The 26,688-nt window shown below is 39.5% G+C and overlaps 1 protein-coding gene across 3 annotated transcripts in view; it reads left to right on the top strand.

Moving 5' to 3' along the window:
* The window catches only part of CCDC171 (coiled-coil domain containing 171), a 210,964-nt gene that overhangs the window by 148,484 nt on the left and 35,792 nt on the right, over positions 1-26,688 (top strand). For all 3 annotated transcript variants that reach the window (XM_063129238.1, XM_063129237.1, XM_063129239.1), the window contains one exon: positions 13,160-13,312. In XM_063129238.1, the coding sequence (XP_062985308.1) occupies positions 13,160-13,312 (153 nt within the window). The remainder of the gene's footprint in view (positions 1-13,159; positions 13,313-26,688) is intronic.

Genomic DNA, 26,688 nt, shown 5'->3' with positions numbered 1-26,688 from the left:
CACGTCCCTGCTCCTGTGATGAGTTCATCACTTTTTAAAAATGCCTGAATAGGGCTTATATTATTTTATGATGTGTTGTTGTCACTTGGCTTTGGTGGAGCATGAAATTCTATAAATGACATGTATCCTGCTTCTTGACCTTTCTAGCATCACTAGTTCTTGATAATGCTGCTGTTTGTTCCTCTTGCCAAGTTCAGAATCCTGGGGTTGTATCCAAACTTGAGCAAATTAGGGGGAGGGTGTTTCCGTTTGCACAAGCTGACTCTGTCCAGGTTTTGCTGATTTCTCATCACAGTGTCTTTTGCCACAACTTTGACCTTCAGATACTACCCTTGAAGTTCCTTTTAATCATCTATTTCCTTTTCTCCCTGTGTTGCCAAGTCTTGTATTTTCAGTTGATTAATATATCTGGAATCTGCTCTTTCTTTTCTCCAGACGCTACCAAAATTCTCTTATTATTTCCTGATTATTGTAACATTCTTCTTGTTGGTTTTCCTTCTTCTATTCTTCCTTCTCCTCACTAAATGCTGGCGCTTATTTTATTCCCTCACCCCATCCCATTTGTCATTATTGATCAGATTGCTCCTTTGTACTGTTCTCTTCACTGGCTTTCCCTCTCTTCTTATCTTCACTTTAAACTTCTTAAACTTACTTTAAATTGCATGGTCTTGCTTTTCTATATCTACTCTTCTTTTTCTAAATGCTCTTCCTTGGAACCTTTGCTTCTAGTTTTAGCTAGACAGTACCAGTCTTCTAGCTAAAGCTAAGATTTTCCTGTTTCCCACTTCTGTTTTCCAAGCTCTCTCTCTCTCTCTCTCTTACTAGAATGCCCCTCCACTTGGCACCAGACTCTCCCAGTGTTATTACATTTAAGCATTTCTTTAAGGAATTTATTGTCGTGTCCTTCCCTTTGTTCCCTAATGTATCATGTCTGTTTTTGCCCCCAATTTTGTAATTTTGCACCCAGAAAATTTTAGGTGCTTTATAAATAAATAAATAATATAGTGAGTGTATAATCTCAGTCCAGTTTGGTACAGTCAAAAGGCAAGAGGGTTGAAAGAGTTACCACTGAAGAGTTACCATTAAACACATTGGACTGCCCCTAATAATTTTTCTAGTTCATTTGTGGTCTTAAAAACTGTTTGGGTTCACCCACATAATTACTACTAGAACATTTGATGCACTATTTTATGAATCTTGCATGATGTGATTGGCATTTTAAATGGTTTTGTGTTTTTTCCAATAGAGGTTGATCTAGTACGATATATTCTACTTTGTTTCATTCTGTGGAAACAAAGCAGCAGCAATATTCTATATGATGCAACAAGGAGATAAGGCTGTTAACTAACGTATTTGCATATTGACATTTTTTCTGCCTTTATGTTCACTCAATTACTGGGCTAAATTGCTGGTTTCCCTCACAACAGCCTACAATTAAATAATAAATTCATTGTTGCCCATCTTGCTCTACTCGTGTCAATGCAGACATCCACTAATAGCGTGCTGGAGCTGGGTGGGACGAGACTTGCACCCTGTTGTGGAATTGCTACATCCCCTGGCAAAGTGCTGCTTCCATCCACTAATAGTGTACAGCTAAACATAAAAATATTTGTTTTCCTGGATTGGACCAAAGATCTACATAGTTTAGAGTTCTTTTTCCAGCAGTGGTCATATACATACCTCTGAAAGTTCACAGTCTGGTTCTGAAGACAACCCACCCCTTCCACTGTTTAGTTATCAGATGTTTAGTGCCTGTGAACATGAAGGTTCAATTTAGCTGTCGTAGGTAATAAGCGTCAATAGAGACCTTCTCCCATGAGCTGAATATCTTTGAAAGCCATCTAAGCTAGGGGCCATCAATGCATTCTATGGCAATGAATTCCATACATTTAATTATGCTCTGTGTGACAAAATGCTTCCTTATGTTTGTCCTTGTTTCTTTTGCTAACCAGTTTAATGTGCTTATCTTCAAGTTCTAGTATTTTTGAAAGAGAGAATATAATAATTTTTTTATAGTTGTGTTCTCCAAAATATTCATAGTTTGATAAACCTGTCGTATACCACAGCTGTAATTTTCCAAACTCAAATACTTCAGCTCCTTGATCATCATTTTTGTTGCCCTTTAAGAGTATATGTTGTTGACATGCTGCATTACATAATTTGTCCAACTAACCCAGTATGGCCTACTTAAGCAGAAACTCTCCTGAGCTTCAGGATGATGATTTGGATCCAGACTTTACACTCTTCATCAAGAGCATCCCCTGAGCAGGGTTCTGCTCAAGGGATTTGCCTGCTGGCAGAAAAGGGGGAGACTGTTTTTGTTGATTTCCCCCTTACCCTTGCACCCTCCAAAAGCTGGAGGGTTGGGAATTATTGGGAACAGTGTGGGAGATGGTGCAGTGGGCAGCAAGAAGAATGAGGAATTGGCAAAATATCTCCTCCCCTGCTTCTAGAATTGGGATCAAAAGGTTTCTGGGAGAGCACCGGATTCAGAAGCACCCCAAACTGCATACATGATGCTTCAGGAGGAGTTCATCCCAATCCAGAATAATCCCAGTTCAATAAAACACTGGTCAAGTGTAATCTGTTCCTAATTAATTCCAATGAAATATTAAAATGGCAGAAACAGGAATTAAAATATCATTAAAATGCATCAGAATAGCCAGAAGGGATTCGATGGCCAGCTTTCACAAGCTGTTAAAAAGCTTGGGCAAATAAAATGCTGAAACAACAACAAAGTTGATGCCAAGCGAGCCTATCTGGGGAGAACATGCCTCAGATGAGGTGCCATAACTGAGAAGGCTCCCTCCCCAGACAGCACTCACTGAACTTCAGATTATTGAGGGACGCAGAGGATGAACGCCAAGGATTACTCTTAAGTTGCAAGATGTGTGGTATCCAGTTCCAAAGTTATTTAGGGCTTTGTAGGTGATTACCAGCACTTTAAATTGTGCTCAGAAATGTACTGACAGCCAGTACAGTTCTTGCAAAGAACCAGTGAAAAACTGCTTTGCAGCCTCATCCAAACAAACTAAGAAAGATCCCATGGTCAATGAGATTGAACAATGCTAAGAAACTCAGGGGAGTCAACAGGGTCATGCTCCCTCCATCTCCCAGTACAAGGCATAGGGAAGTGGTGAGGAAACATTTTCCCATGAAAGGATGTTGATCCAAGGGAAAAGTAAACCAGGAGCTACAGCAGTTGGTGAGCATGGCCAGATCAGATGGCAGGCAGAGCCAGAGCCAGAGCCAAAAATGAATGATTGTTGCATGATAGTCTGGTGGGCGTGGCCTCTCTCTGCCACTCCATTTAGCTCTCTCATTTTGTGCCACCCCACATGAAATTAGATCAGTGGCCTCATGGGCTGCAGGTTCTCCACCCACCCTTGCATTAGGATGACTAAGAAAGTTGAAGTTCCAAAATTGGGCCAAAGCTAGACTGAAATAGATCTAAGTAATTAGTTTTATCTAATAATAGCTGGAGCCAGATTTCAGTACATGTTTGAACTTTTTGCCCACATAAGGCAAATTTAAGACATGGCAATAGGTGTTCAAATCATCCAAGTCAATAGACTTCTTCAGGAAGGACCTAACTACAGCCTCTTCTAAAATTGTGTTCATTTGTATCAACCACAATTTTCAAGGGGTGGACGCAGCTCCCCTCTTCAGCAAGAAAAATTGGTGGTGATTTGAACTCTTTATCCTTGCATAATCGGCACATACATCGAGATGGTAAAGCAAGGGCTTATACTTTCATGGCCAACTACACAAGTTGTCAGAGTTGTCTCAGCCCTGGAGAACTATGTATTTATATTTGTATTCCTCATTCCAACCAAAAGTGGTTTGTGGTAAACTACACATAAACATCAGCAAATCTCCGCCGTAAGCTGACTAAAACATACCATTTAAAACCACAAAATGATGTGTGCGTGTGTTTTATTTTTTTTAAAAAAAACAATTAAAAAACCTGTTACTTAGGGTGACCATATGAAAAGGAGGACAGGGCTCCTGTATCTTTAACAGTTGCATAGAAAAGGGAATTTCAGCAGGTGTCATTTGTATGCCTACAGCACCTGGTGAAATTCCTACATCACAGCAGTTAAAGCTGCAGGAGTTCTGTTGTCTTTTGTATTTGGCCAAGAGAGCAGGTCTCCTGCAGTTTTAACTGTTGTGATGAAGAGGGAACTGGTTAAAGAACAGAAAGCAGAGAGTAGGAATAAATGGTAAAATCTCCCGGTGGAGGGAAGTAAATAGTGGGGTCCCACCAGGATCGGTATTGGGACCAATTCTATTCACCTTGTTTATAAATGGTCTGGAATTCGGAGTGAGCAGTGAAGTGGCCAAGTTTGCTGATGACACCAAATTATTTAAGATTGTTAAAACCCAAAAGGATTGTGAAGAGCTCCAAAGGGATCTCTCCAAGCTGGAAGAGTGGGCATCCAAATGTCAGATGCAGTTCAATGTAAGCAAATGTAAGGTGATGCACTGATGCATGTTGGGGGAAAAAAAAAACAATTTCAAGTATAATCTAAGCTGGTGGTGACTGAAATAGAAAGAGGTCCTGGGGTTGCGGTGGACAGCTCAATGAAAATGTCAACCCAGTGGGTGTCTGCTGTAAAGAAGGCAAATTCCATATTAGGCATTATAAAAAAAGGAATTGAGAATAAAACTGCCAGTATCATATTGCCTTTATACAAATCTATGGTGTGACCATACTTAGAATACTATAAGATATTATAGAGCTGGAAAAAGTGCCGAAAAGGGCAACTAAAATTATTAAAGGGCTGGAGCGTCTCCCCTATGAGGGAAAGTTACAACAGCTGGGATTGTTTAGCTTGGAAAAAAGGAGGCTAAGGGGAGACATGACAGGGGTGTACAAAATTATGGATGGTATGGAGAATGTGGATAGGGAGACATTTTTCTCCCTCTCTCAAAATACTAGAACCCGGGATCATCCCATGAAGCTGATTGGTGGGAGATACAGGACAAATAAAAGGAAGTACTTCTTCACACAGCGGATAGCTAAATTATGGAACTTAGTACCACAAGATGTTGTGATGGCCACCAATTTGGATGGCTTTAAAAGTGGGTTGGATAAATTCCTGGAGGAGAAGGCTATCAATGGCTACTAGCCCTGTTGGTTATGTGCTACCTCCTGTATCCAAAGCAGTACGCCTGTGTGTACCAGTTGCTGGGGAACATGGGTGGGAGGGTGCTGTTGCACCATGTCCTGCTTTGTTGGCCCCTGGTTGACAGCTGCTTGGCCACTGTGCAAACAGAGTGCTGGACTAGATGGTCCCTCAGTCTGATCCAGCATGGCACTTGTTATGCTCTTAATTTCACCAGGTGCTGCATGCATACAAATGACACCTGCTGAAATTCCCTTTCCTGTGCAACTGTTAAAGATACAGGAGCCCTGTCCTCCTTTTCATATGGTCACCCTACTGTTTCTGTTTCAGCTTATTGAGAAATCAACTTCCAAGAACTCCAAGGAACTTGAAAAGAACTCAAAAAGCCTTCCAGAATGCAGATATTTTAAATAATGGCCTAATGGGCTCAATGGAATGGGCCCAGAAAGCCTCTTATGGGAGGGAGTTCCAGAGTACAGGTGCTTCTCCTGGTGGTGTCAACCAAAGCAAAACCTCTCCTGCTGAATGCGTCGGTTTTATATATGGGAGACATAACTCTTTGAGATATAACCTGTGATATTGTTCAAGGAAGTCTGAGTTCCTTTCACACTTGGGTGAATTTGTTTCACTGAACTCTACATGCACTGTGACCACTGCCTAATAATAATGAAGCACAAACCTAAGCATGTTTACTCAGAAGCAAGCCCCACTGTGCTCAGTGAGACTTACTGCCTAGTAAGTGCACATAGGATTGCAGCCTTAATTTAGAATATCAGCGTTGTTCTCAGGGCACTTTATACGTGGCAATAAATGCCGTGATGGCTTTTATATGCCAGTCTATTGTGGTTTCCAGTAGAAGCACTTTCCCTTACATCTGTCAGTTTCAATGCTCACTCCCTTCAATTTTCCTTCCATAGGAAATCATGTCATTACTACTTGCAGCGCATTTAGCATTTTACTGAGAGCTTCAGTTCCTTGGGGTATCCACTGGGGTGGGTGGGGGAGAATCATAATTGATATTGAAACTAAGAGGGCAGAGTTAGGCCTTAAGCACCCGCAATATGGGACCTTGGATAGAGGAAGAAAGCTAAAACTGGGATGCCCTCCCCACTGGTGTCTTTTAAATTGCATATGGCATGCTCAGATGAAATCCAGCACAAGTCTTTAGCATGAGAACAAGATCCATGGAGCAGAGATCATTAAAGCAAGTACCAAACAGCTACAAAACAACAATTCTGCTGAATATTGTTTCCCATGAGGCTGCATCTGATGTCTGAACACCTCAGAGTTTACAGCCTCTTCAGTTGCTGCTCTGAGGCATCTCTGGCAATGGAGATCTGAATGGATTTTTAAAAATGACTCATATGAGGGGGAATTCAAATCCTGCGACTCACCCAGTACAACTTGCCCTCCCCCAAACTGTAAACATAAAGTTATTTGTGGAAACTTTACATAAAGTTATTTGTGGAAACTTTATTTCCTCTGATGGTGTTTGTGAATCTATTAACTTAATCCGTGTTGGATTATGGGCAACTTCACATGTCTTTCCTGTAGTTTTTGGGCAAAGAGCACAATGTGCAAAGTGGGACAACATCCTCTCCCACCCCCACTGCAACATCTCACTTTCAGTTGAAATGCTGATAAAAACCAGACCACTCTTCTGTTGGTGACTTGGGATATTAAACAGCAATAACTGCACTTCACATGTTCACCACTACACGTGATGGGGGCACCACACGTAGCAAAAACAAGCAACACCCACACCCCATAGTAAGAAAATGGATGTTTGATGCTACCGTATTAGTGGAATGGCCTTTTTCCCCCTGCAGAATAACCGGTGTAGATGCAGAGCACTATTTTTATTTTACTTCATATATCCACACCAAACATTCTTTGCGCGAGTCATTTTTTGGCCAAACTTCATACTGAACTTAACATTTGTAGTCTCTCCAGATTTTCATCCTAGTAGTTTGCTACACTAAAGTTAGTCTCACATTCTTTTGAAGTACATTTATTATTCCCTCTCTTGTTCCTTTTCATCTCTTTGTGTACATTGCCCTTAGGTAAATTTATTACCTACTAACATTCTTTTTAGTTTTGGAATTTCCTGAAGGCTGGAAGCCTAAAAGGCAAATATTAATTTGGACTTTTCTTCTTTTTTCTTACTTAAAATTAAACACAATCTCTTCTTTGTTGAGTTGCTTTCTAATGTCTACATGGGTGTATGTTTTTCTGTGCTATCTCCTTGTTGGTCTGTTTATTATATAATTTTATTTGTGTCAGTTAGTGTGGAAATTTTATTTTTGTTTTTAGTTCTTTTCTGCTTCTGTTCAGTGGATAAAACTTTGTCTAGACAAAATATATATCTATTGCCAAGTGATGCCCAATGTTGCTGCTACATATGGGATGGCTTTATTAAAAGTAATATTAGTTAGTTATCTAAAATAGCATTATTTAAACCTGGCAAAAATAAATATTGCTAATAATAACAATAATAATGCACAAATATTCACTTTACCATGCTTCTTACAAGATAAAAAATGGTAGCTGGCCACAACATTTTATAGTTATTACCTCTTTTGTACCGTTTTAATTGAGACTCTTTCCTGTTGGTCACTATCTACTTTATCTCCTAAAGTACATAAATGTGTTTACTCACATCTTTAAGCCTGTATTGTGCCTATATTCAACAGGTTACTTGCCAGGAATTCTCAGAAAAATATCCTCTTGATAAAATAAAAATATGCACTATAAATCCTCATGGATGAATGAAAGTATAATAAACACGTTAACGCCTTAACAAGAAGTCATTTAGCAGCTTCAACATCTAGATCTATAGGTTTCCTAAAACATTCCACCTAAGCTGTTGCCAGCTTGTAATACCTTGAGTGACCTGCTTTGATCTTAATCATTTAAATTTGGAGGATATTGTTAGTCGGGTTTTTTTGTACTTTAATCTTCAGATGTCTTGAACTCTTTTGCAAAATAGAACACTACGAACTATCAGAATGCCATGGACTATCAGAATGCCATGTTTTATTAAAAGCTCCTCCAAAGTTTAGTCTATTGCACAGAGAGAGGGAGAGGGAGATATTAAACAAATGAGTGCAGCACAGCACTGCCAATGGCCGTTAACCACAATACCCAAGAAATGGAGCCATCCAGTTTAGATATTTCTTCAAATTAAAAATATGTTGGAGACAAGACGGGATTGCTATTTCCAGTTTGTGAGCACTACAGAGGCTACTTCCATATTACTCTATTTTCTTCTGTAACTTGCAAGCAATTAACCAGGATATTACTTTATACGTTCAGCCAGCTGCAGTGGTTTAGAAATAAGTGTTGTGACATTGATCGTTTCTTAAATTGGCGAATTCCCTGATAGTAAACTCTGCTGCCACCATGTTTGCCACCACCATAAGATGCTTAGTTAAGAATATTTAATGTATAATAGCTAAAAAGGTTAAAAGGACAAGAAGGGGGTCACTGTGGAAACAGATTCATTCTCTTATTACTTCCTTGCATTTGGTTACTCCTGAGTAATTTGTTACTGTTTCTACTCTAAACTTGGCAGCCTTATTTTAGACTTTATTAACTTACATCCTGTATTTCAATTTAAAATGGCTTTTTAATGCTTAAAATTAAAATTCTTCAACATTCAGAACTGCTGTGGCTAGGTTTCCTGCCCCACTGACATTCTTACAATAGTCTTCGGTCTGGAAGGGATTTCGGTTTTAAAATGAAAGTGCCATATGAATCTGTCTAGGTTGTAAAAATTGCTTGCCGTATAATGTTCAGGAAGACTTGATTGCTTTCTAATAAAAAACAGCATAACCGGTGTGTCTTATTTTTTGGATCTCATTTATAATGATAGGTGTCTAGCTTCAATTGTTCTCTTAGTTTCCCTATTCTAGTACCACCAATTCAGATGTTTGCTTTCCTGTAGCATTTCTTTTCTTTTCTTTAAAAAAATGTATATCACTTACATTGTGAAATGAGTGTGTGGGCTCCAGAGATCCAAAATGGACTTCCTGTTGTACAGTGGGATTTCCCTCCTCCCCTTCCTGCTGCAGCTCCGTGTGCCCTCTGAAAAACCATTCCTCAGGGCTGGGGAGCTATCTGAAACAGCATGGTATGTGGCATAGTGGGCTATCCTTGGGAGAGGAATTCAGCCGAAATTGGAGGTGCCATTTGCTTTTGTGCCTCTGGCTTGTTGTGATGAACCAAGCCCCACCCCTTCTTACTGGAAGGATTATTGAACAAAGAATGTGCCAGGCCATGATAGACACCTCCCCCCCCCAAATTGCATCTTTACGAATTCCAGCCTTACTCATCTTATGTTAAAGACGCATGGTAGAAATTACCTGGAGGCTGGTTTGGACAATTTCAAAGCTCTTTCTCTGAGAGTTGCACAGCTCTCAGAGAAATACTGTGATAGTGAAATCTTTTCTTTGTCTTCTTTGGGTTCTTTGCCTTCTTGAGTGCTCTTCTTTGCCTTCTTGGCCAAGAGTCAAGGCAAACATCCCATGCCCTGGAGGCCCAGGCAGGCCTCATCCTTACCCCCACCTGTAAGCTGTTCTTAGAATCCTGATGAGTGAATGTTAGTGAGCTAGTTTGATGGTTTATACAAACTTTAAAAGCAAGGGATGATTTTTCAGTTTCTCTCTTTGAGAGAGAGAGAGAGAGAGAACTAGAAAATGGAATTGATTTGATTGTCTTGCCTAGCCTGGAGTTGGCCTTACTCATGGACTAGACTGCTTGGCAGACATGCTATGTTAAAGAGTTTAAAGGAAGCTCTGAAACAGTGGTATATCCTTCTCCATATGTAATAGCCATAAGCCTGGATTCCCACATCTCCAGCTTATAAGTTATCAGATATCAATATTCATTAAATAAATAAGCTTAGAGTAGGAGTAACTAAATATATTTACAAGGAATATGCAAAGTTCCATTTAAACTTGTAAGCCTGAGCACCTTGTGACTCTCCCCCTTTCTTCTCCCCACATTTCAATTAAAGGAAGTTCCTCCTCCCCCCCCCCCCCACTTGTTGGAGTTTCTCATTGAACTGTTTAAAATAAAGTTTCGGCTGAACATCAACATGGATGGCAGTGGCCACGAATCTTTCCATGTTCCTTTTGCAGGATGTCCAGAGACACTCTTACATCTTAAGATGTGTAAACATGGAATGTTGAAACAGCATTTTTATTTCTCTTCAGAATAACAAGCTTTAGGAAGTGGTTTGGAGTTTATGCATCTTCTCTTTGAAATAGTTTTAATACTCTTCTAACTTTACACTTTCACACATGTTAACCCCACGTGTTAACCAAGAGTACATTTTTTTCCTGTTAATTGTAAGATGGAAAGCAGTTCTAAAGCTAACTATTCATATCATTGAACTGTTATACCGGACCAAATAATTTTGCAACAGTAAATTCAGAATAATGCCAGTTTGCTTTGTTTCCAAAATCTAAACACGAGAAAGCCAGAACAGAGAATTTTTTTTAGCTAACCTGCGCAGTAAGAACTTAACCCAGTCAGCTCTGATAAATCTTGTTCATTGTGAGGGAAGGGCTGGAAGTGCTATCAGTAAATATAGTTGGGCTCTGGAGCTGTCACTGTCACCAGAAAGAGCTGCACACAGCATAACTGATCTTCAGTCCTAAATATAATGAACTGTTTAAAAAAATCCTTTTCAAAATCTTTCATTATCTGAAAGTTGTAGAACAAAAGAGGGAATTCATATTGTAAATCTTGTAGACTTTTCAGCAAAAGGGAAGACCCCCCATTATAAGCCAGGGACTCTTGAGTCTATAGTAAAGGGCTTTTTTTCCTAAACAGAAATCTTGATTTTGTCCTAATTATCCCATAGGATACCTTGTGCTGAGTCAGCAATAACTCAGTTCTTGGCAGCACACTAATAAATGCACTGGGCTACTGGAAATACCATCTTTCCACTGAGATTTGAATATAAGGCCCTTAACACTTAATACTGAATGTTCCATGGTTCCTTTTGGGAAAGTAGGAAATGTTACCTCAAAAAACTTGTCCAAATTAAAATGTATATAGCTGTGTCTAAATTTCACTTGGGAGATTAAACTGGATTATATCAGGATTCCTAATAGCTATAGTTTTTTATGATTACATAAGGTGTTATTTGGTCTAGTCATTTGTACTTTATAACTTTCTGATGTTTGCATAGGATAGAACTATGGATTTACCCTTTTCTGTATGAAAAATGAACAAAACATAACCTGTAATTGAGAACAAAAATAATAAATATTGTGAGGTATATGACAGAGTATACAGTATATCTTTCTTTTTCCATGATTAAGTAGATTTGTTTTTGTTTTTTTACAATGGGTGCAATTCTCTACAAGAAATATCTGTGGTGTTGCTTTGTCTTTTGTTAAGGGCTTGGCTTATTTGGACAGGCATGACTGTAAATCAATGAAATAACTACACTAACAATACTATACATTTAACTTAATAATGGCTCTTTTCCTTGCATTGGCACCATTCATAAGTGCTGCCTTTCTAACTCACACATTATTAGTGACGTGTGAAAACACGCTTGGATTTATTAACATTTAGGTAGCCAAGCACAGTAGCTGCACAATCCACTTTCATTTCACTTTGCACTGGAATAACTGCCCACCCACCCACCCACCCGGATATAGTGATTGAGTGCTTCTGGGTGGAGAACTCCAAGCGCTACCAATCAGAAGGTGTCATGCAGCTATTCCATCTTTTCTTTCTTAACAGATTTTTTTTCTGGTAAGAAAAAGACAGAGGAAGTGGCGGGAAAACATGGAACCAGTTGCAAATGAAAGACAGTGATATCTGTTTCCCCTGTAAAAAAATCTGTGAATGAGACAAGGCAATTGCACAATCAAAGTCTCATCTGGAAGCTCTAATAGTTGTGAACAACAGGGCATGCAGAGCCCAAAATGATAGTGAGGTGTTGAATGTTGCAGTCTGCTGGACCACGTGCAAATTTGCATCTCTGTCTCTTTCCCACCCCAATCCTGGTTTAAATAAATCATTATTTTAAAAATGATCCTATTTCTTCTTCTGCCCACAGATGAGCTTAGCCCATCTAATTTCACTCTCGCTCAAAAAAGTTTCAGGAGTACTAGGGCTGAACATGATATCCTAACAGGACTCTTCATGTTTACCAGGCTGACATTAAGTTGCTTTATCTGAGAAAATTCTGGCTAAAGAGAACATCATATCCTTTTTTAATCTTCACTTATTCAATAAAGGAGTAGAATTTTTATCAGCCTTAATGCTGTTCTTACATTTGAAAAATCAGTATAGGTCACTTCAGAGGGAAACTATAACCTATAAAATGTGATTAACCAGTTGTAAAGAAGTCCAATAATCCCAACAGTGTTATACTATTTAGGTCAGATATCAAGTTACCAGCACTGCCAAATCATTTATACTCTCTTGTGCAGTTAACTTTATTATCGGTCTGATCAATATTACACGGCTGGGACATTCCTGTACGATATACCTGAACAGAATTATTTTCCCAGCTATATTGTAATCAGATTATTTACTTTCAGAGGTCTGTAACTTTCTTTAGTTTCATGCCAAATTAAATCTAATTCTTTTTAAAGGTGAGTTGGGAGAATTAGCAACTCCATTCATTTTGAAAATGTTCATAGTTACCTCTGGTGTTCTTCTCAGCCTGGCTGAGTGAAATTAACTGAGAGACGAGTTTAGGTAGAGTCCAAAAAGCTCTGTTTACATATCAAAATGCAATGTTTGTAAAATACTGTAGTACTGAGGGAAATCCATGAAAGTTTAACACAATACTATGTGCAGTATTAGCAGAAATGCATACTGTTTTGTACATTTAAAGAGGTATTGATGTTCTGCATTTAAATGGTGCGTGTGTCTATGATTCTACACAGACTAGATAATAGCATATCACATCTTCAGAAACATGTAGTTTGGCATAGATGGCACATACTTGATGCCAGCCTTTTTCAGTAATAATCATTCCCCTTTCTTTTTCCTTTAAGGCTATGATGGTAAGTTTTATGGATGTCTATCAAATTGCGGCCTCCAGAGTTTCCACACTAGAAAGAGAAATAGCATCCCACCGGCAGCACATTACAGCTCTGAAATCAGAACTCCAAACAGCTTGTCTTCGTGAAAATGAAAGCTTGCGCTCAGTAAGTGTCTGCTTTTATTCTTTTTTTAAATTTCATTTTACTCTTTCTTGGAATTTTATCCTGCTGCTGGACTATCAATAATGTTGCTTTGCCCTTTAGAGCAACACTGTCCCCCTAAAAGTTTGTATGACTGATATGGGGCCGGAGTGAGCAACAACTGAATTAAACTGTAACGGTTTGGATGTCTTTTCAGTGTTCTTCTCAGCTGGCTTGAGTGCATGCTACTTAGTCACTCCCACTTGGCTCCTCCTATAAGCAGGAGTAGCATTATTGTGACGTCTGAATCTGGGATTCTGGCTTGTTTCTCTCCAAACAATCCACAGTAATAAGCCAGAAACAAATTACGGTTTATGGATCTGACTTGTTAGAGCAGAGACAAGCCAGAATCCCCAGTTCAGATATCACAATAAACAAACTATGGGTAGAGAGTTTATGGTTTGTTCAGCTGCTCTCACTGGCAGGAGGAGAAAGTAGTAGTGATTGGGCAGTGTGTGTGACCATGCTGGCTTGATCCCAATAAGCCAAGATTCTCTGGAACCCTGATTTATTGTAATGTCCAAACCAGGACTCTGTCTTGTACGAAAATATATGTAGGATTGACAAAGCAAAATACATAGCATAATACCTCTTTTTGTCTCTGGCCATGACACCACCATTGGTTTTTAGAATTGAGATATTTAAAGCTATGTTATCACCCTTTAAAATACAATATTTTTAGTTATGTAAAATATTAAAAATATAATATTTTAGTTAACCGAACTGGTAATTAGACCATGTGATTTTTCTCTGTAGGCAACTTTATTTATTACTTATTGCCCCTAATGAAACATGGTATGCTTTTCCCTGTACTATAAGGTTAAGTTCAATTTGAAGACTCATTTCATGTCTGAAACATTATTGCCCACAAATAAAGTTGGGCTCACTTAAGGCTAATAAAATGATTCTTTAGATCTGTTAAGAGATCTGTATATTAAAGTGATGGTTGTAACTGGATGTATTTTTGTACCAGAGCCATTAGGCAGATACTTACATTGTCATGCAACTAAATAATACTGTTATCTTTTAGGCGCCAGGTCAAGACTTTTCTCTTCTCCCAGGCATTTAACACCATTTAACAACGCTAAGTTTGTTTTTTAACGGCCTCCCAGAACTGTTGTTTTTAAATGAATACTGTTCTTTTTATACTGTTGTTTTTATGTTTTAAAATTTTGTATACTTTTAATGTTTACTGTTTTAACTTTTGTGAACCGCCCAGAGAGCTTCGGCTATGGGGCGGTATATAAATGTAATAAATAAATAAATATAAATAAATAAGTTAGAAATGAGATAATATATAGATAAACTGGTCATGATAAATAACTTTTATTTTATAATAGCTTCACTTTTGCTACTTGGATCCATTTATGAGAATACAAGTTAAGGGAAGCAAAATACCGTGTGCCTTAGGTGGGTGAGAAAGAAGTGTGGTTCATATTTCATCTTTGTACTTCCTGAACCTAAACATGACCTGGAATGCAGTTAGGTGCATACAAAAATACATATATTAAATGGGAAAAGACACTTGTAAAAATGCATAATTTTTTTTAAAAAAAGCATACAAAATACATATTTTTGTGTGGATTTTAAAAGAAATTTACAATGCAATGTGGAAATGGGATGGAATGAACTTAGCAGTGGTGTAATGAGAACCTAAGCAAAATTGTGTTTGACAGATTCACCTATGTCTACTTAAGCAAGCCCTGGGGAGAGGCTGTTAATCTGTACATGTACGGAGGTTTGTTTGTTTTTTGTTTAAATGCGTCTCCGTTCACTCTGCAGCTAAATTTATGACGTAACCACAGTATTCCATCACATTGGTAAGAACAAGTGGTTTTGTTACAGCAACAAAGTTTACCCAATTGCCATTGAATTGAAGCATCCTTTTGTGCTTGGATTAGTGCTTAACTATAAATTGGAGAGCAGCAGAAGAGAGAGGAGGCATGGTGAGTAGGGTGGGATAGTGTGAGCAGGGCAGCAGCACCAAGAGAACTTGCCTTTTTGTTATTCTTAATACAAAACTGAAAAGTATCCTAAATCTGCTGTTTGAAGCAGTTCACAACTGGTTGTGGTACAGTTGGCTCAGCCCTGCTAGGTTGGGTTCAAACACAACACCAAAATCATGTCATTTGCTAACCACACATAAGAATCCACGAGATAGCTTGACCTTCCAGATCTACAACAAGCAAAACCATGGCTTGGAGGCGACATGTCTGCTTTTGTTTCCAATCTTCTTAGGTCTCACATTCATAGGTTCATAACTTCAGTTCTATTTCCATGGTGCAGCACCTTCTTCAAGTGGAGCAGGCATGCACAACCTGCAGGTTGTATGCAGCCCCCTGCTGCGATCCATGCAGCCTGCCAAGCCTGCTGGTACCTCACCCAGTTTTCCCTGCAGCTCAGCACATCAAGTGGGTTGCGAGGAAAAGCCTGCTGTTCCAGCACTCCTAATAGCAGCAGAACAGTCATCCCAGTGTTGGTCATCGTGCGGCAGGTGAGGGATCATGGCTGGGGTTGCTGAGGGAATGAGGAGACTTTAGCTTTCTCCCTCCCACAGCAACCCAAAGCAGTCCACCACCCACCCACCCTCTCTCTCTCTGTAGATTTTTGTATGTTTATATGTGTACCTGGCCCTCCAGCTGACACCAGATGCAGCTCTCAGGACAGTAAAGGTTTTGCACCCTGGAGACAGAGCAATAGCCTTAGTTACAGTTTGTCAAGGGACTGAATTCAGACAAACTGTGGCTTGCAAACCATCTTCACACTGGCAGGATCTACACTACTGCTTATAACGGTTTATAATGGTTATGACAACTGTTCAGGCCCAGGACACATTACATATACTGTTTTCATACGGTTTTAAAAGTGTTATATTCTGCTTGGTGTAGATCGGGACACTGTGATTTTAGAACCTGGCTTGTTGACGCCCAACAATCCACAGTCTGTGGCCTGACATGGGTTCAGACATTAAAACAAACTATGGCTTAGTAAAACAAACCACGTAATCAGTCATAATGTGAAACCACTCATTTGGTATTGCAGGGTGAAGGTGAGGGTGAGGCTACCCATGTGTACTATTGGGAATTGTCATGCAATGCACATGCATATTATTATTATTATTATTATTATTATTATTATTATTATTATTATTATTATTATTATTATTATTATATTTTCCCATGTTTTTCCCAGTACTGGGACTCAAGATTAAAACATGTACAACTTGAAACATATAAATATAAATTTACAGAAGTTAAAATAGAATTATACCCACAGTAAAATTAAAAAATTAAAATCCAATACCTTAACACAGGTCCAGAGTATTTCCAAAAGCCTGCTGGAACCAAAATGTTTTTGCCTGCCTCCAAAAGTGTAACACAGAGGGAGCCAATCCAACCTCTCTGAAAAGGGAGTTCCAGAGCCTTGGCGCAGCAAAGTTTAGACTCAGGGTCTCAATCTGCTTAAATCCAAAGATATTGCCTTAACGAGATTGTACAAAACTCCTTTTTAAGTTTCTTTGGCATCTTGCTTGGTTTACATATTTAACCCAGCATCTTTGGGTTGCTCCTTTGTCTCCGTTTTTGTTGCTACTGGTGTTTAAGCTGTGAACAAGAGATCGGGCGTCCTGCCAAGTGCAGACACTACGCAGGGAGCAGCTTTCCTTTGGCCAGAGAGAACTTCGAGGGAAGTTCATTCTGACAAACTCTTTTGAAGTGTTGGGCTATGGTTTGATCTGCTAAATAAAAAAAAACCTCTGAGTAAGCATAATCATGTTTTGTAAATCATTGCACGCGTTTCGCTGTGTGTTTCGGAATATAAATGTATCAAACCAGAAAATTCAGATACATTATCCAGCATTTTTAATTGAACCTCCTAGATATTTACATTTGTGATATTTATACATGGTGGATAATTTATTCCTTAATATTTATATACAGAGTTCTAAGTCAGTATGATTTCCCTAAAATTGTTGAAATCAGAATCAGTTTCCTTTTAAAGAAACTCTTATATAACTCCTAGTTTTAGCATTATTAATCATCATGGATACTGTTTATGTTTGCATACATCTCCTTAAAATCTGTTGAGCTTGTTTCATTCAGTGATTGTTCAGATATGTACTATTATATCTATGTGATGCCTCTTCACCTGGGTTGGAGTTGATGACAGAACTGTTGCTCACAGTTGGAGTTTTAACAGTAGAAAGACATTATTAGTCTTCCTTACATTTGGCTATTTAGCCAACCCTTATTTACTTGACAAACCTCAGATTTTATATGTGATCATATAAAAAAAGCACAAAACAATAAACTTGAGCTTCATGGCTGAGGTTATATACCAGCCAAATCCATATCATGATTGTTTTATTTAGAAGACATTGACTAAGTGTGCATAAGTTACCCATAGTCCACATGTCCCCCTTTTATGGTTCTTCCATTGAGACGAGATTTCATTTCCTAAGAACTCAAACAAAACAACAACAACACCCAAGAGTAAACAGGGTCACCACCATGCTGCATGGCTGTGTGCTCTCATAAATAAAAAGACTAGCGCCTCCCTATTCCTAGCAAGGAGATCCTTCTGTTTGCACTGGAAGATGGGGTTGTTGTAAATGCTAGAAAGTTTTGGTTATGCATATCTATAAAGGCCCAAAGAGAAGGATCAAGGCAGGAGTCTTTGTGCACTTAGTACAAAGAATGTCCACCTGGCTGCCAACAGAGTTGTGCAAGTATATTGCATATTGGGAGAAATTCCCAGTAATTGCTCAGTCCTTTGGAATCTAAATTGTATCCGAAAAGAGAGGTGAAGGGAAATGAACAAAAAGGAAAAAATAAAAAGAATTAGGAGTAAGACTAAATGAGAGAACCTGAGGAAATGGGGATCACGTGGGTACAGAGGAGATGGAAATTTGCTTGGGTCAAGAAGGACAGCTTCAGTTGAAGGGAAAAAAGAATAATGAACCTCAGGAGAGGATGACTACAAGTCAGATAACAGCTGGAGAAAGTGCTGGACTGTCATCCTACCACTGAAAATACCAAGAGTTGTTGCTTTTGGATGTATATCTTAACTGATGTTGTAATCCAACCTATGTTTCTGAATAATGTGGTTTTGGGTGTGATATTTCGTTGGTTTCAATGATGCATCATTGTGATGAAATTCCACATGCTGAGGCAATGAGTTGGGTAGAGAAGACGTGATTTAGTGAAGGGCAGACAGTAGAGCACAGTATGGGAATATTTGAAATAATCAAGTTGTTCGAAAGCATAAATCTGGGGGCCTTTCCAGGTAATTTTAAGCACAGTAAATGCACAATAAATACTCATTTGTTGCAGGGTTCCTGACACAAATACAGCACTAATCTGCAGAAGTTCCCAATTTGGAAGTTCAAAGGGTCTGGATCTAGCAGCAGATTGACAGCATCCTCCAGTAAATCCAGTTGAAAGTTGTCTTCTGGAAAAAAGGACATTAAGCTCGTGCATGTAGAACTTTTCCAGACCCATTGAGAATATTGTCTCTGGTCTGTATTGTCCTCCTTGCTAGTGCAGGAGAAGGCAAGTTAATGTAAATAAAGCAAGACAGCTCTATACAAGTTAGGACAGAATGCTTATCTTTTGATTATACTGGTATGTTACATGGACATAAAGTTAAACTGCTGTATTCAATACTTTCAAGATGCACAGCAACATGACTGTCCAGAGAGTTTAGCTTTTATTCAGGGCCGTATTGTTGTTGTTGTTGTTGTTGTTATTATTATTATTATTATTATACTACATTTATATGCCACCCCATAGCCGAAGCTCTCTGGGCGATTTACAAAGATTAAAACATGGAACATTAAAAACAAATGTACAAAATTTAAACCATAAAAAGCATAAAAACAGATCACATACAATATCCTTCTATTCTGGGTCAGTTAAAAAATCAACATATGCTGTTAAATGTCTGGGAGAAGAGAAAAGTCTTGGCCTGGCGCTCAAAAGATAACAATGTTGGCGCCAGGCGAGCCTCGTCGGGGAGATCGTTCCATAATTGGGGGGGCACCACTGAAAAGGCCCTCTCCGTTGTTGCTGCCCTTCAAGCTTCCCTTGGAGTAGGCACCCGGAAGAGGACCTTAGATGTTGAGTGTAGTGTACGGGTAGGTTCATGTCGGGAGAAGTGTTCCATCAGGTATTTTGGTCCCAAGCCATGTAAGCCTTTATAGGTTAAGACCAGCACCTTGAATTGGGCTCGGAAATGTACAGGCAACCAATGCAAGCTGGCCAGAGTCAGTTTTATATATTCGAACCTTCTGGTTACACACTCTTGTGTGCAGCCCTAATTCAGATTGGGACCTTGGTACTCCATAAGGGGGGGGGGGGCGATTTAAGCTTTTCTCCCTCCTGTTTTCATACTGAAGTTTCACTCCTCCCCTATGGATGAGTTTAAAAAAGAAAGTATGTCTCCACTGGATTCCTGGAATTTACATAGTGATAAGCAAGTAGACATTGGATACATTTTTAAGCATGGAACTAATGTGCAACCGTCTAACTGGATTCTGTTGTGCTTGTTACATAACTAATTCTAATCAGGAATTATAAGCCATGTAATTTAGTTACACTGTAGTACCAGTAATGCTGGTTAAGATCCAGAGAACAATGGATGGAATTCTGCTCCTGCACTACGGTTTTCCTGCCCCTTCTGTTTCACTCTAGCCCAGCCTTTTCCAATGTGGTACCCTTCAGATATATTGGACTACAGCTCCCATTATGCCCAGCTATAGCCATTTATGAGAGCTGGAGTCCAATGCATCTGGAGGGCACCAGGTGGTGGTGGGGAGGCTGCTGTTAACCTTTTCACCCCTGAAAAGCTGCTTCCAAGGTTGATGGGCCCTCCAAAACGTCATTCAGAGGGCTGCATCTAAGGGAGGTAAATCAGTGAAAATCGGAGGTGCTTTCTCTTGCACTAGCAGAAGTGCTTCCCAATTGTGCAAAGGGTTCTGTGGATCAGCACGAACAGCAAGAAAATGAGAGCCACACTATAAATCATACAACACTCCTTAGGACAAGGTGTTAAAAAAACACCAACAGAACAGAGTAATCTGACAATATATTTTCCCCCTTGTTTTGTATAAAGAATATTTCCTATATAAAGCTTTTTTTGATATTCAGTATATGCTAGGTATGTGAACTTTTACCTTGTCAAGCTATTGTAACATATTTGAACATTATAGTAATTTGATTAAAATGTTGCCTATAAGGCAAAAGAGTGAGTTAATAGAATCCATATGCAATTAAAATGCAGAACTAAACGTAATCAGACCCCAGTGACTAGGGCCTTCCTATTGATAGTCTTACAGTGGCCTCTGAGGTTGAAAGTTTATGTTAAACTCACCAAAAGCAGCAGTTCCATAGCACATGAGCGAGATGATAATGCAGTCATTTTCTTTAAAACACAACATAGTTTAGTGATAGCAAGCAATAACCAGCTTGTAGATTTTGAAGGATATCTTTAGCAGGTGGTATGGTATGTACAACACTTACGTGTGTGCCGGTTGAAGAACAGCACTCAGCCGCAGCCCTCTTATATAAACACTTGGAGATGAAGGGTCCTGCTGTGGGAATGTTGTGAGGACCTTTTATATTAAAAAAAATTAATTTAGCTATTTAATTTGTGTGGATTTACGTTAGTGGAACCATCTAAAAGTCACAGACACAACTCTGTGTACCAAGTCACCCAAAGTTTTTTTTAAAACACACACACACACACACCTCGAAAACCAATCTGAATTTGAAAGAAAACAACCCCAAACTTATTTTCTCTGGACAGTTTTAAGAGTCAACATCCTGTGTTGGAGTTCTCTAATCATCACCAGCACAATTTACAATCGGAACACACAGAGAGCCAGTTCAGACCAGCTCATCTGTTGATCTTGGCAGAAGCCCTTATTCTCACTGCGTACAGCTGCCACTCGAGAGATGGGGACTCGGCACGGAGCCGGAGGAGGGTGGGGTGTCAAGTTGGTCAAGGCATGAACACATAGGCCTGCTTCATTTCAACAGTTGTACACTGCTCCCCCCTCCCTCTCCAAATAGTATTTTCATTTTACTGCCTCTTTTAAACACGCACACACACTGAAATTAAATGAGGACCTCTCACAAGCCACTGCGCTCCAGGCATAAGAAATTGTAATGTCTGGCTTCCAGAAACTGTCCCGTCAAAATGTGCTTCTGATTAGGTGGCTTAATTACAGCTGTGAAAACAATGTTGATTTAGGCCTCAAGATTCCAGTGCATGTCAGCCGTTATTAGCTAGCCTTGGACTGAAGCCACCATTCTAAAACTTTGCACCGCAAAAGTCACACACTGTCTTGACAACTTTTTATAAAAGTGGAAAGGTTGCCAGAAGCAAGACACTTATGCAAAATATTTTTCATTGTGCAAATTTCAAATGTGACACGATTGATGGAGGTGAAGTGGACAGGTCCTGTTGGGCTTCACCGAGTCCAAACCTCCTAAATTTTCCCACCAAATATCCCTATTTTAATATAGGTTTTTATAATGTTTGACTGACATAATGCTTAATTTTAATTCCTTTAATTCAGTTTTAGTCCAAATCCAGCATGTTGGTTTAACCACACAGTTTTATTGCATCTAAATTTTCCTGACAGTTTCATTTGCTGTGGGGAAATAAAATTGCCATTTTTGCAACATGGGAAATAATGGCTAGTTTCAAATCCAATATGTTTGAAACTTCCTTCGCCTCAAGCAGGTTAAGGCACACACTTAACTTACTTTTTGGAGGGCAGGGAGAGAAAGCTCATTAAATAGTTTTAATATTTTAATATAAATAACACTTTTCTCAGTGTGAAACCTTATTATTAGGCTCACATATTTACATCTGCAGAGAAGTACATTTTAGGGGTAACACACTATTTCCATATTTAAACTTTTCAGCATAGTTTTAGCATTTTACGGGGAAATTTGAGATGTTAAAGCTCCTTCTTTGGTAATATTTGAGGAAGAACACCATTCTCTGTTACTGAAATGATATTGGGAGGACGCTGATATATCTAGAAAACGAGAGTGGACATAATTATCTCACTACCTCCGTGAGTTCTGGTGGAGAACTATTAGGCAGCGGCAGGGTGGGGTGTACACAAACAGAATTCCCAGTATGTCCAGCAGTAAGAAGTACGAACAGTCAGAGGTAGAAACCCAACCGAACAGGAAACCTGGAGAGTGAGATGGAATCACTGTAGATTACAGAACACACACACGTATGGGCTTTTGAGTCTGTGTAGGTGCTGTACCAAGAACCCAGGCAGTCACAGCTGTGAGGATGTACTCCTTCCAACTTGTTCACCCAGACCTCAGTAGATCTATAGAGCCGTATTAACATAGCTGGCTTTCTGACAGTAGAAATGGTTAATGCCATGTAAATGAGTTGTTCCCAGTCCCCCTGCTTCTCAATACGCTGCAAGGGCTCTTTAGGACCCCTAGTATTGGGTGGGTCGTATTGCATTGTGCCAGAGGAACTAAAAGGGAATGTAGTACACTTTTTTCCTGAGTGAATGAAATCGGCGCCAGGTTATTGGCAATTTACACACATTCAAACTGTATCTTGAATATGAGGTTTCTGCCATGAAATTTTTGTTTTGGTTTTACAAAAATAGAATGGAATTTTAAAAACTGAAGAAGGTCACTGCTTCTATATGCTGACCACAGTAGTGGCACAGTGAATTGCCATCCAGCAGTTATTTAGTTTTCCTTCTCCTTTGCTTCATCTATTATATCCTCTCTTTTCCCCCAGTCTGCCTCCATCCCATTTGTCTCCGAGTGACAGTGTCTGACACATCACTATACAAAGATCCGGCAATACTGCCTATAGTGCAGTAGGAATAAAAGGCTCGTAAGAGGTGGGAAAGCTGTTGTGTTGAAAACTAGATCAGGATGTTTAACCCCGAGTAGATTTTTTAAAAAAGAAGAAGAAGAAGAAAAGAATAGAGCTAAGAACATAATTGAACTGGCTTTGCAGAAGAAAAGCACCATTCTGTACAAAGGTAGATAAATCTACTTCTTTCCAGAGTCAAGGACTTTTACTTAGGTATTTCCTCTTCTCTTTTGAAGAAACTATTTCAAGATAGAGGGCTAGAAGCATCCATTATTCAGTGTTAAACTGTGGGTTAAACACAAAAGCGAGGCAGATTTGTTCTGGGGTTATGAATCAAGTGAGACTTTTTGGAAGGGATTAAAGAATAGTTAGGCTGTTGAAAGACTCTGGTTCATATACTCAGATGACACGTTTGGATTGAGGGAATCCAAATGGCCTATTTATGCTAATGCTACTTTGACTTGTTCATGCTTTTTCTATCTCAATAAAGTAAGAACATGCAAAACATAACCAAGAATTCCCCCACCCCCATTTTATTTAGACTCCTGCAGCTGGGTTATCGTAGTAAGACATGCAGCCGTGGGGGGGCTACTTCATGTGTTGCAGCAAAAGATGGATCTCTGAGCTTCCACTATAACTCAGTGGAACTTTGTTTAATGGGTAATTGCATGTCTGAACTATGGAGCGCGTACAAGACCAACACTCAGCTAAGGCTGCAGGTGTATGCATATTCTTAGACACCCAAATGCCCTTCAAGGCAAGCACAATAGAAAAGCCATGTTTGATCTGATGGCAGGTATGTGGGGACCCATCCTTTGCTGTATCAAAGCCCTTAGAACAGAGCCTCTGGCTCATTTCTGCCAAAAGCTTGATAGCGCTGGACCTTTCATGAGTGCCTTTATCAATCGTTGTGCTGCTCACATTTGTTGAGTGGTCCTGTGAGCATTGTGTTGCACAAATGCACTAGTCATTCTTCTTTGTGGTCTGTGTGCATCACATATATGGGGTCTGCGCTTGTGCGGAGCTCGCTTCAGGAAACTTCTAAAGCTGAGGAATTCAGGTGGGAACCCCTCCCCCACTGTCCCACTGCACATACTCGGGGGTTTCTGCCCATTCCCTCAGTTCTTCGTCGACCACCATTGTGGTAGCATCGTGAAGGGACTTCTTAGTCATCTGACTAGATTTTCGTAGTGCTGAGGGGGTTTTCTTCTGTTTTTCTTCCAACTTTCTATCCTCTTGTTATCTTTTTACTCCTTTGTGCTCATTTTTATTTAATTTTTGGTTCTGTCTTGCAGTCTTTCGCTTTCAGGTATATAGACAAGAAGGCCTCTTTTAGAAAATGTGAGCGCTGTGGAGGGAAACAGACACTCCAGCTGACAGTACGATGTTCACTTTTAATAGCGATCAGTCCATGACTTTCTCCTTGTATCTTTTTCTCTCTCTCTCCTTGTGCTTTTTTCTCCTTCTCCTAAATGTGAAAGAAAAAGAAGACAGTGATGGTATCATTGTTACCATGGAGGAAGGCATGATCCCATTGTCAGGCTCACCACTGAAGACCAGTGATCTTTTCTTCAGTGGTGACACCATTGAAGACCTTTGACTGTCTTTTTGCTGCTGAGCCAGGTTTAAGGTTCTGGTACTCGTGTTTGAAGCCCTGAACAACTTGCAACCAGGATGCATGAGAGAGCACACTCTCCCTTACCAACCTGCCTGGTCACTGAGATCATCAGAGAGCATGCTCCTGGAGGTTCCATATGGACACATGGCCCAATTGGAGTCCACCCAGAGAAGAGTCTTCAGTGTCTTGGTCCCCTTCCTTTGGAACTCCCTGCCACTGAAGGTCAGGCAGGTGCCTACAATGTGTGGCTTCCCCTTGCCTCCTGAAAGTAGCTCTATTCCAAGAAGCATTCCTTAACTGACCTGTTGTGTTTTTATTGACATTCTGTTTTTAATAAGAATAATTTTAATATGGTATTTTTGAATACTTTTTACCTTTTTACTATTTTACCTCTTACGTTCACTGCTTCGGAATCTGTTTTAAATTTAGAGTGAATATGCAAACATTGTAAATAAAACAAATAAATAAATAAATCAGAGTTCATGCCTGAAAGCAGGATGGATAACTTACCTCTAAGAAAGGGGATTCCCTAGCCCGGTTAGGAAGCTTATCCTATTACTGAGACATTTTTGGAGTTGAGGAAGAAATGTTCTGGCTTCTGCACCATGTATTAGAAGACTCTACTATTTAGTGTAGAAGAACATACTTTATGTGCTCCAACTGAGTCATTGTTTTTATGTTGGAAATTAAAGTGGAATAATACAAAATACTTGGAAAGTTGTGTGTGTGTGTGACGCAGAAGACAGGAAGTTCAAAGGGTGTAAAAGTGAATGCACTATTATTAGCGGAGACTTTTGCTCCTTTTTTCTTTCTTTTTTCTTTTTGCTCCTTTAGTTGCTAGTGGAGTTAAGGAATATAGAACTGGCAGTAACATCTTAATGTTTATGTTATTGAGCTTTTACATCTGGATCATCAAATATATATAACTCACTTTTTATTTCTGAATTTGACATAAGCCAAATTTGAAGAATGTTTTTGAAATCATACCCTTTTGCCAGAAATATTGGCCTAAAGTAATCAGAATTGATAAATATTCAAATACATTGGAATTGGAATTTCATACCTAATAGATTACATAGGGCTCATCTACACCAAGCAGGATAATCCAATATGAAAGCGGTATGAAAGCAGTATATAAGAGGCAGGAGCCACACTACTGCTTTATAGTGGTATTAAAGTGCACTGCAGGATGTACACGACTGCTCGATAGTGGTACTAACGTGCAATGACAACTGTTGGGGCCCATGACACCTCCATACCAAGCAGGATATAACACTATGGAATTGGTATGAAAGCAGTATATGGTATGTGCCATGGACCCCAACAGTTGTCAGTGCACTTCAGTGCAGTAGTGTGGCTCCTGCCTTTTATATACCTCTTTCATACCACTTTCATAGTGGAATATCCTGGTTGGTGTAGATGAGCCCATAGTTTCATACTGAAAACGAAGGAGACAAGAGGATGGAGAGAAATCTAAGGGATTTCTGGAGAAAGTGTCCAGATATGCAACGGCAAATACCAGGCAAAGTACCAGGTTACCAGGTAAGGAGGTGGGTCTCATTGGGTTGCTACAATCTTTCACTGTCTGCTTACCTTTGAGCTCTGGTGATCTTGCCTTGGGGGTGGTTAACAAGCCCTCATGACTTATTAACCACCCTTGTGTCGTGTGACCCCAGTTAGAGAGCCCAAACAAGGGTTGAGTTGAAATTGTAGGATTAGCAGGATGAGTGAGTTTGGTTTCACAGGTCGGTGTCTTCTGGTATAATAGGCCAGCCTGTTTTGTCTAACAGGACTTTACACTGCCTTATTCGAAGTCAGACTGTTTGTCCATCTTGCCCAGTGTTGTCAACTTTTC

This window comes from Elgaria multicarinata, chromosome 6 (genome assembly GCF_023053635.1).
Source record: "Elgaria multicarinata webbii isolate HBS135686 ecotype San Diego chromosome 6, rElgMul1.1.pri, whole genome shotgun sequence".
NCBI classification, from domain to species: domain Eukaryota; kingdom Metazoa; phylum Chordata; class Lepidosauria; order Squamata; family Anguidae; genus Elgaria; species Elgaria multicarinata.
The sequence above is the reverse complement of the archived record's forward strand: the minus strand, read 5'-3'. Positions and strand labels throughout refer to the sequence as shown.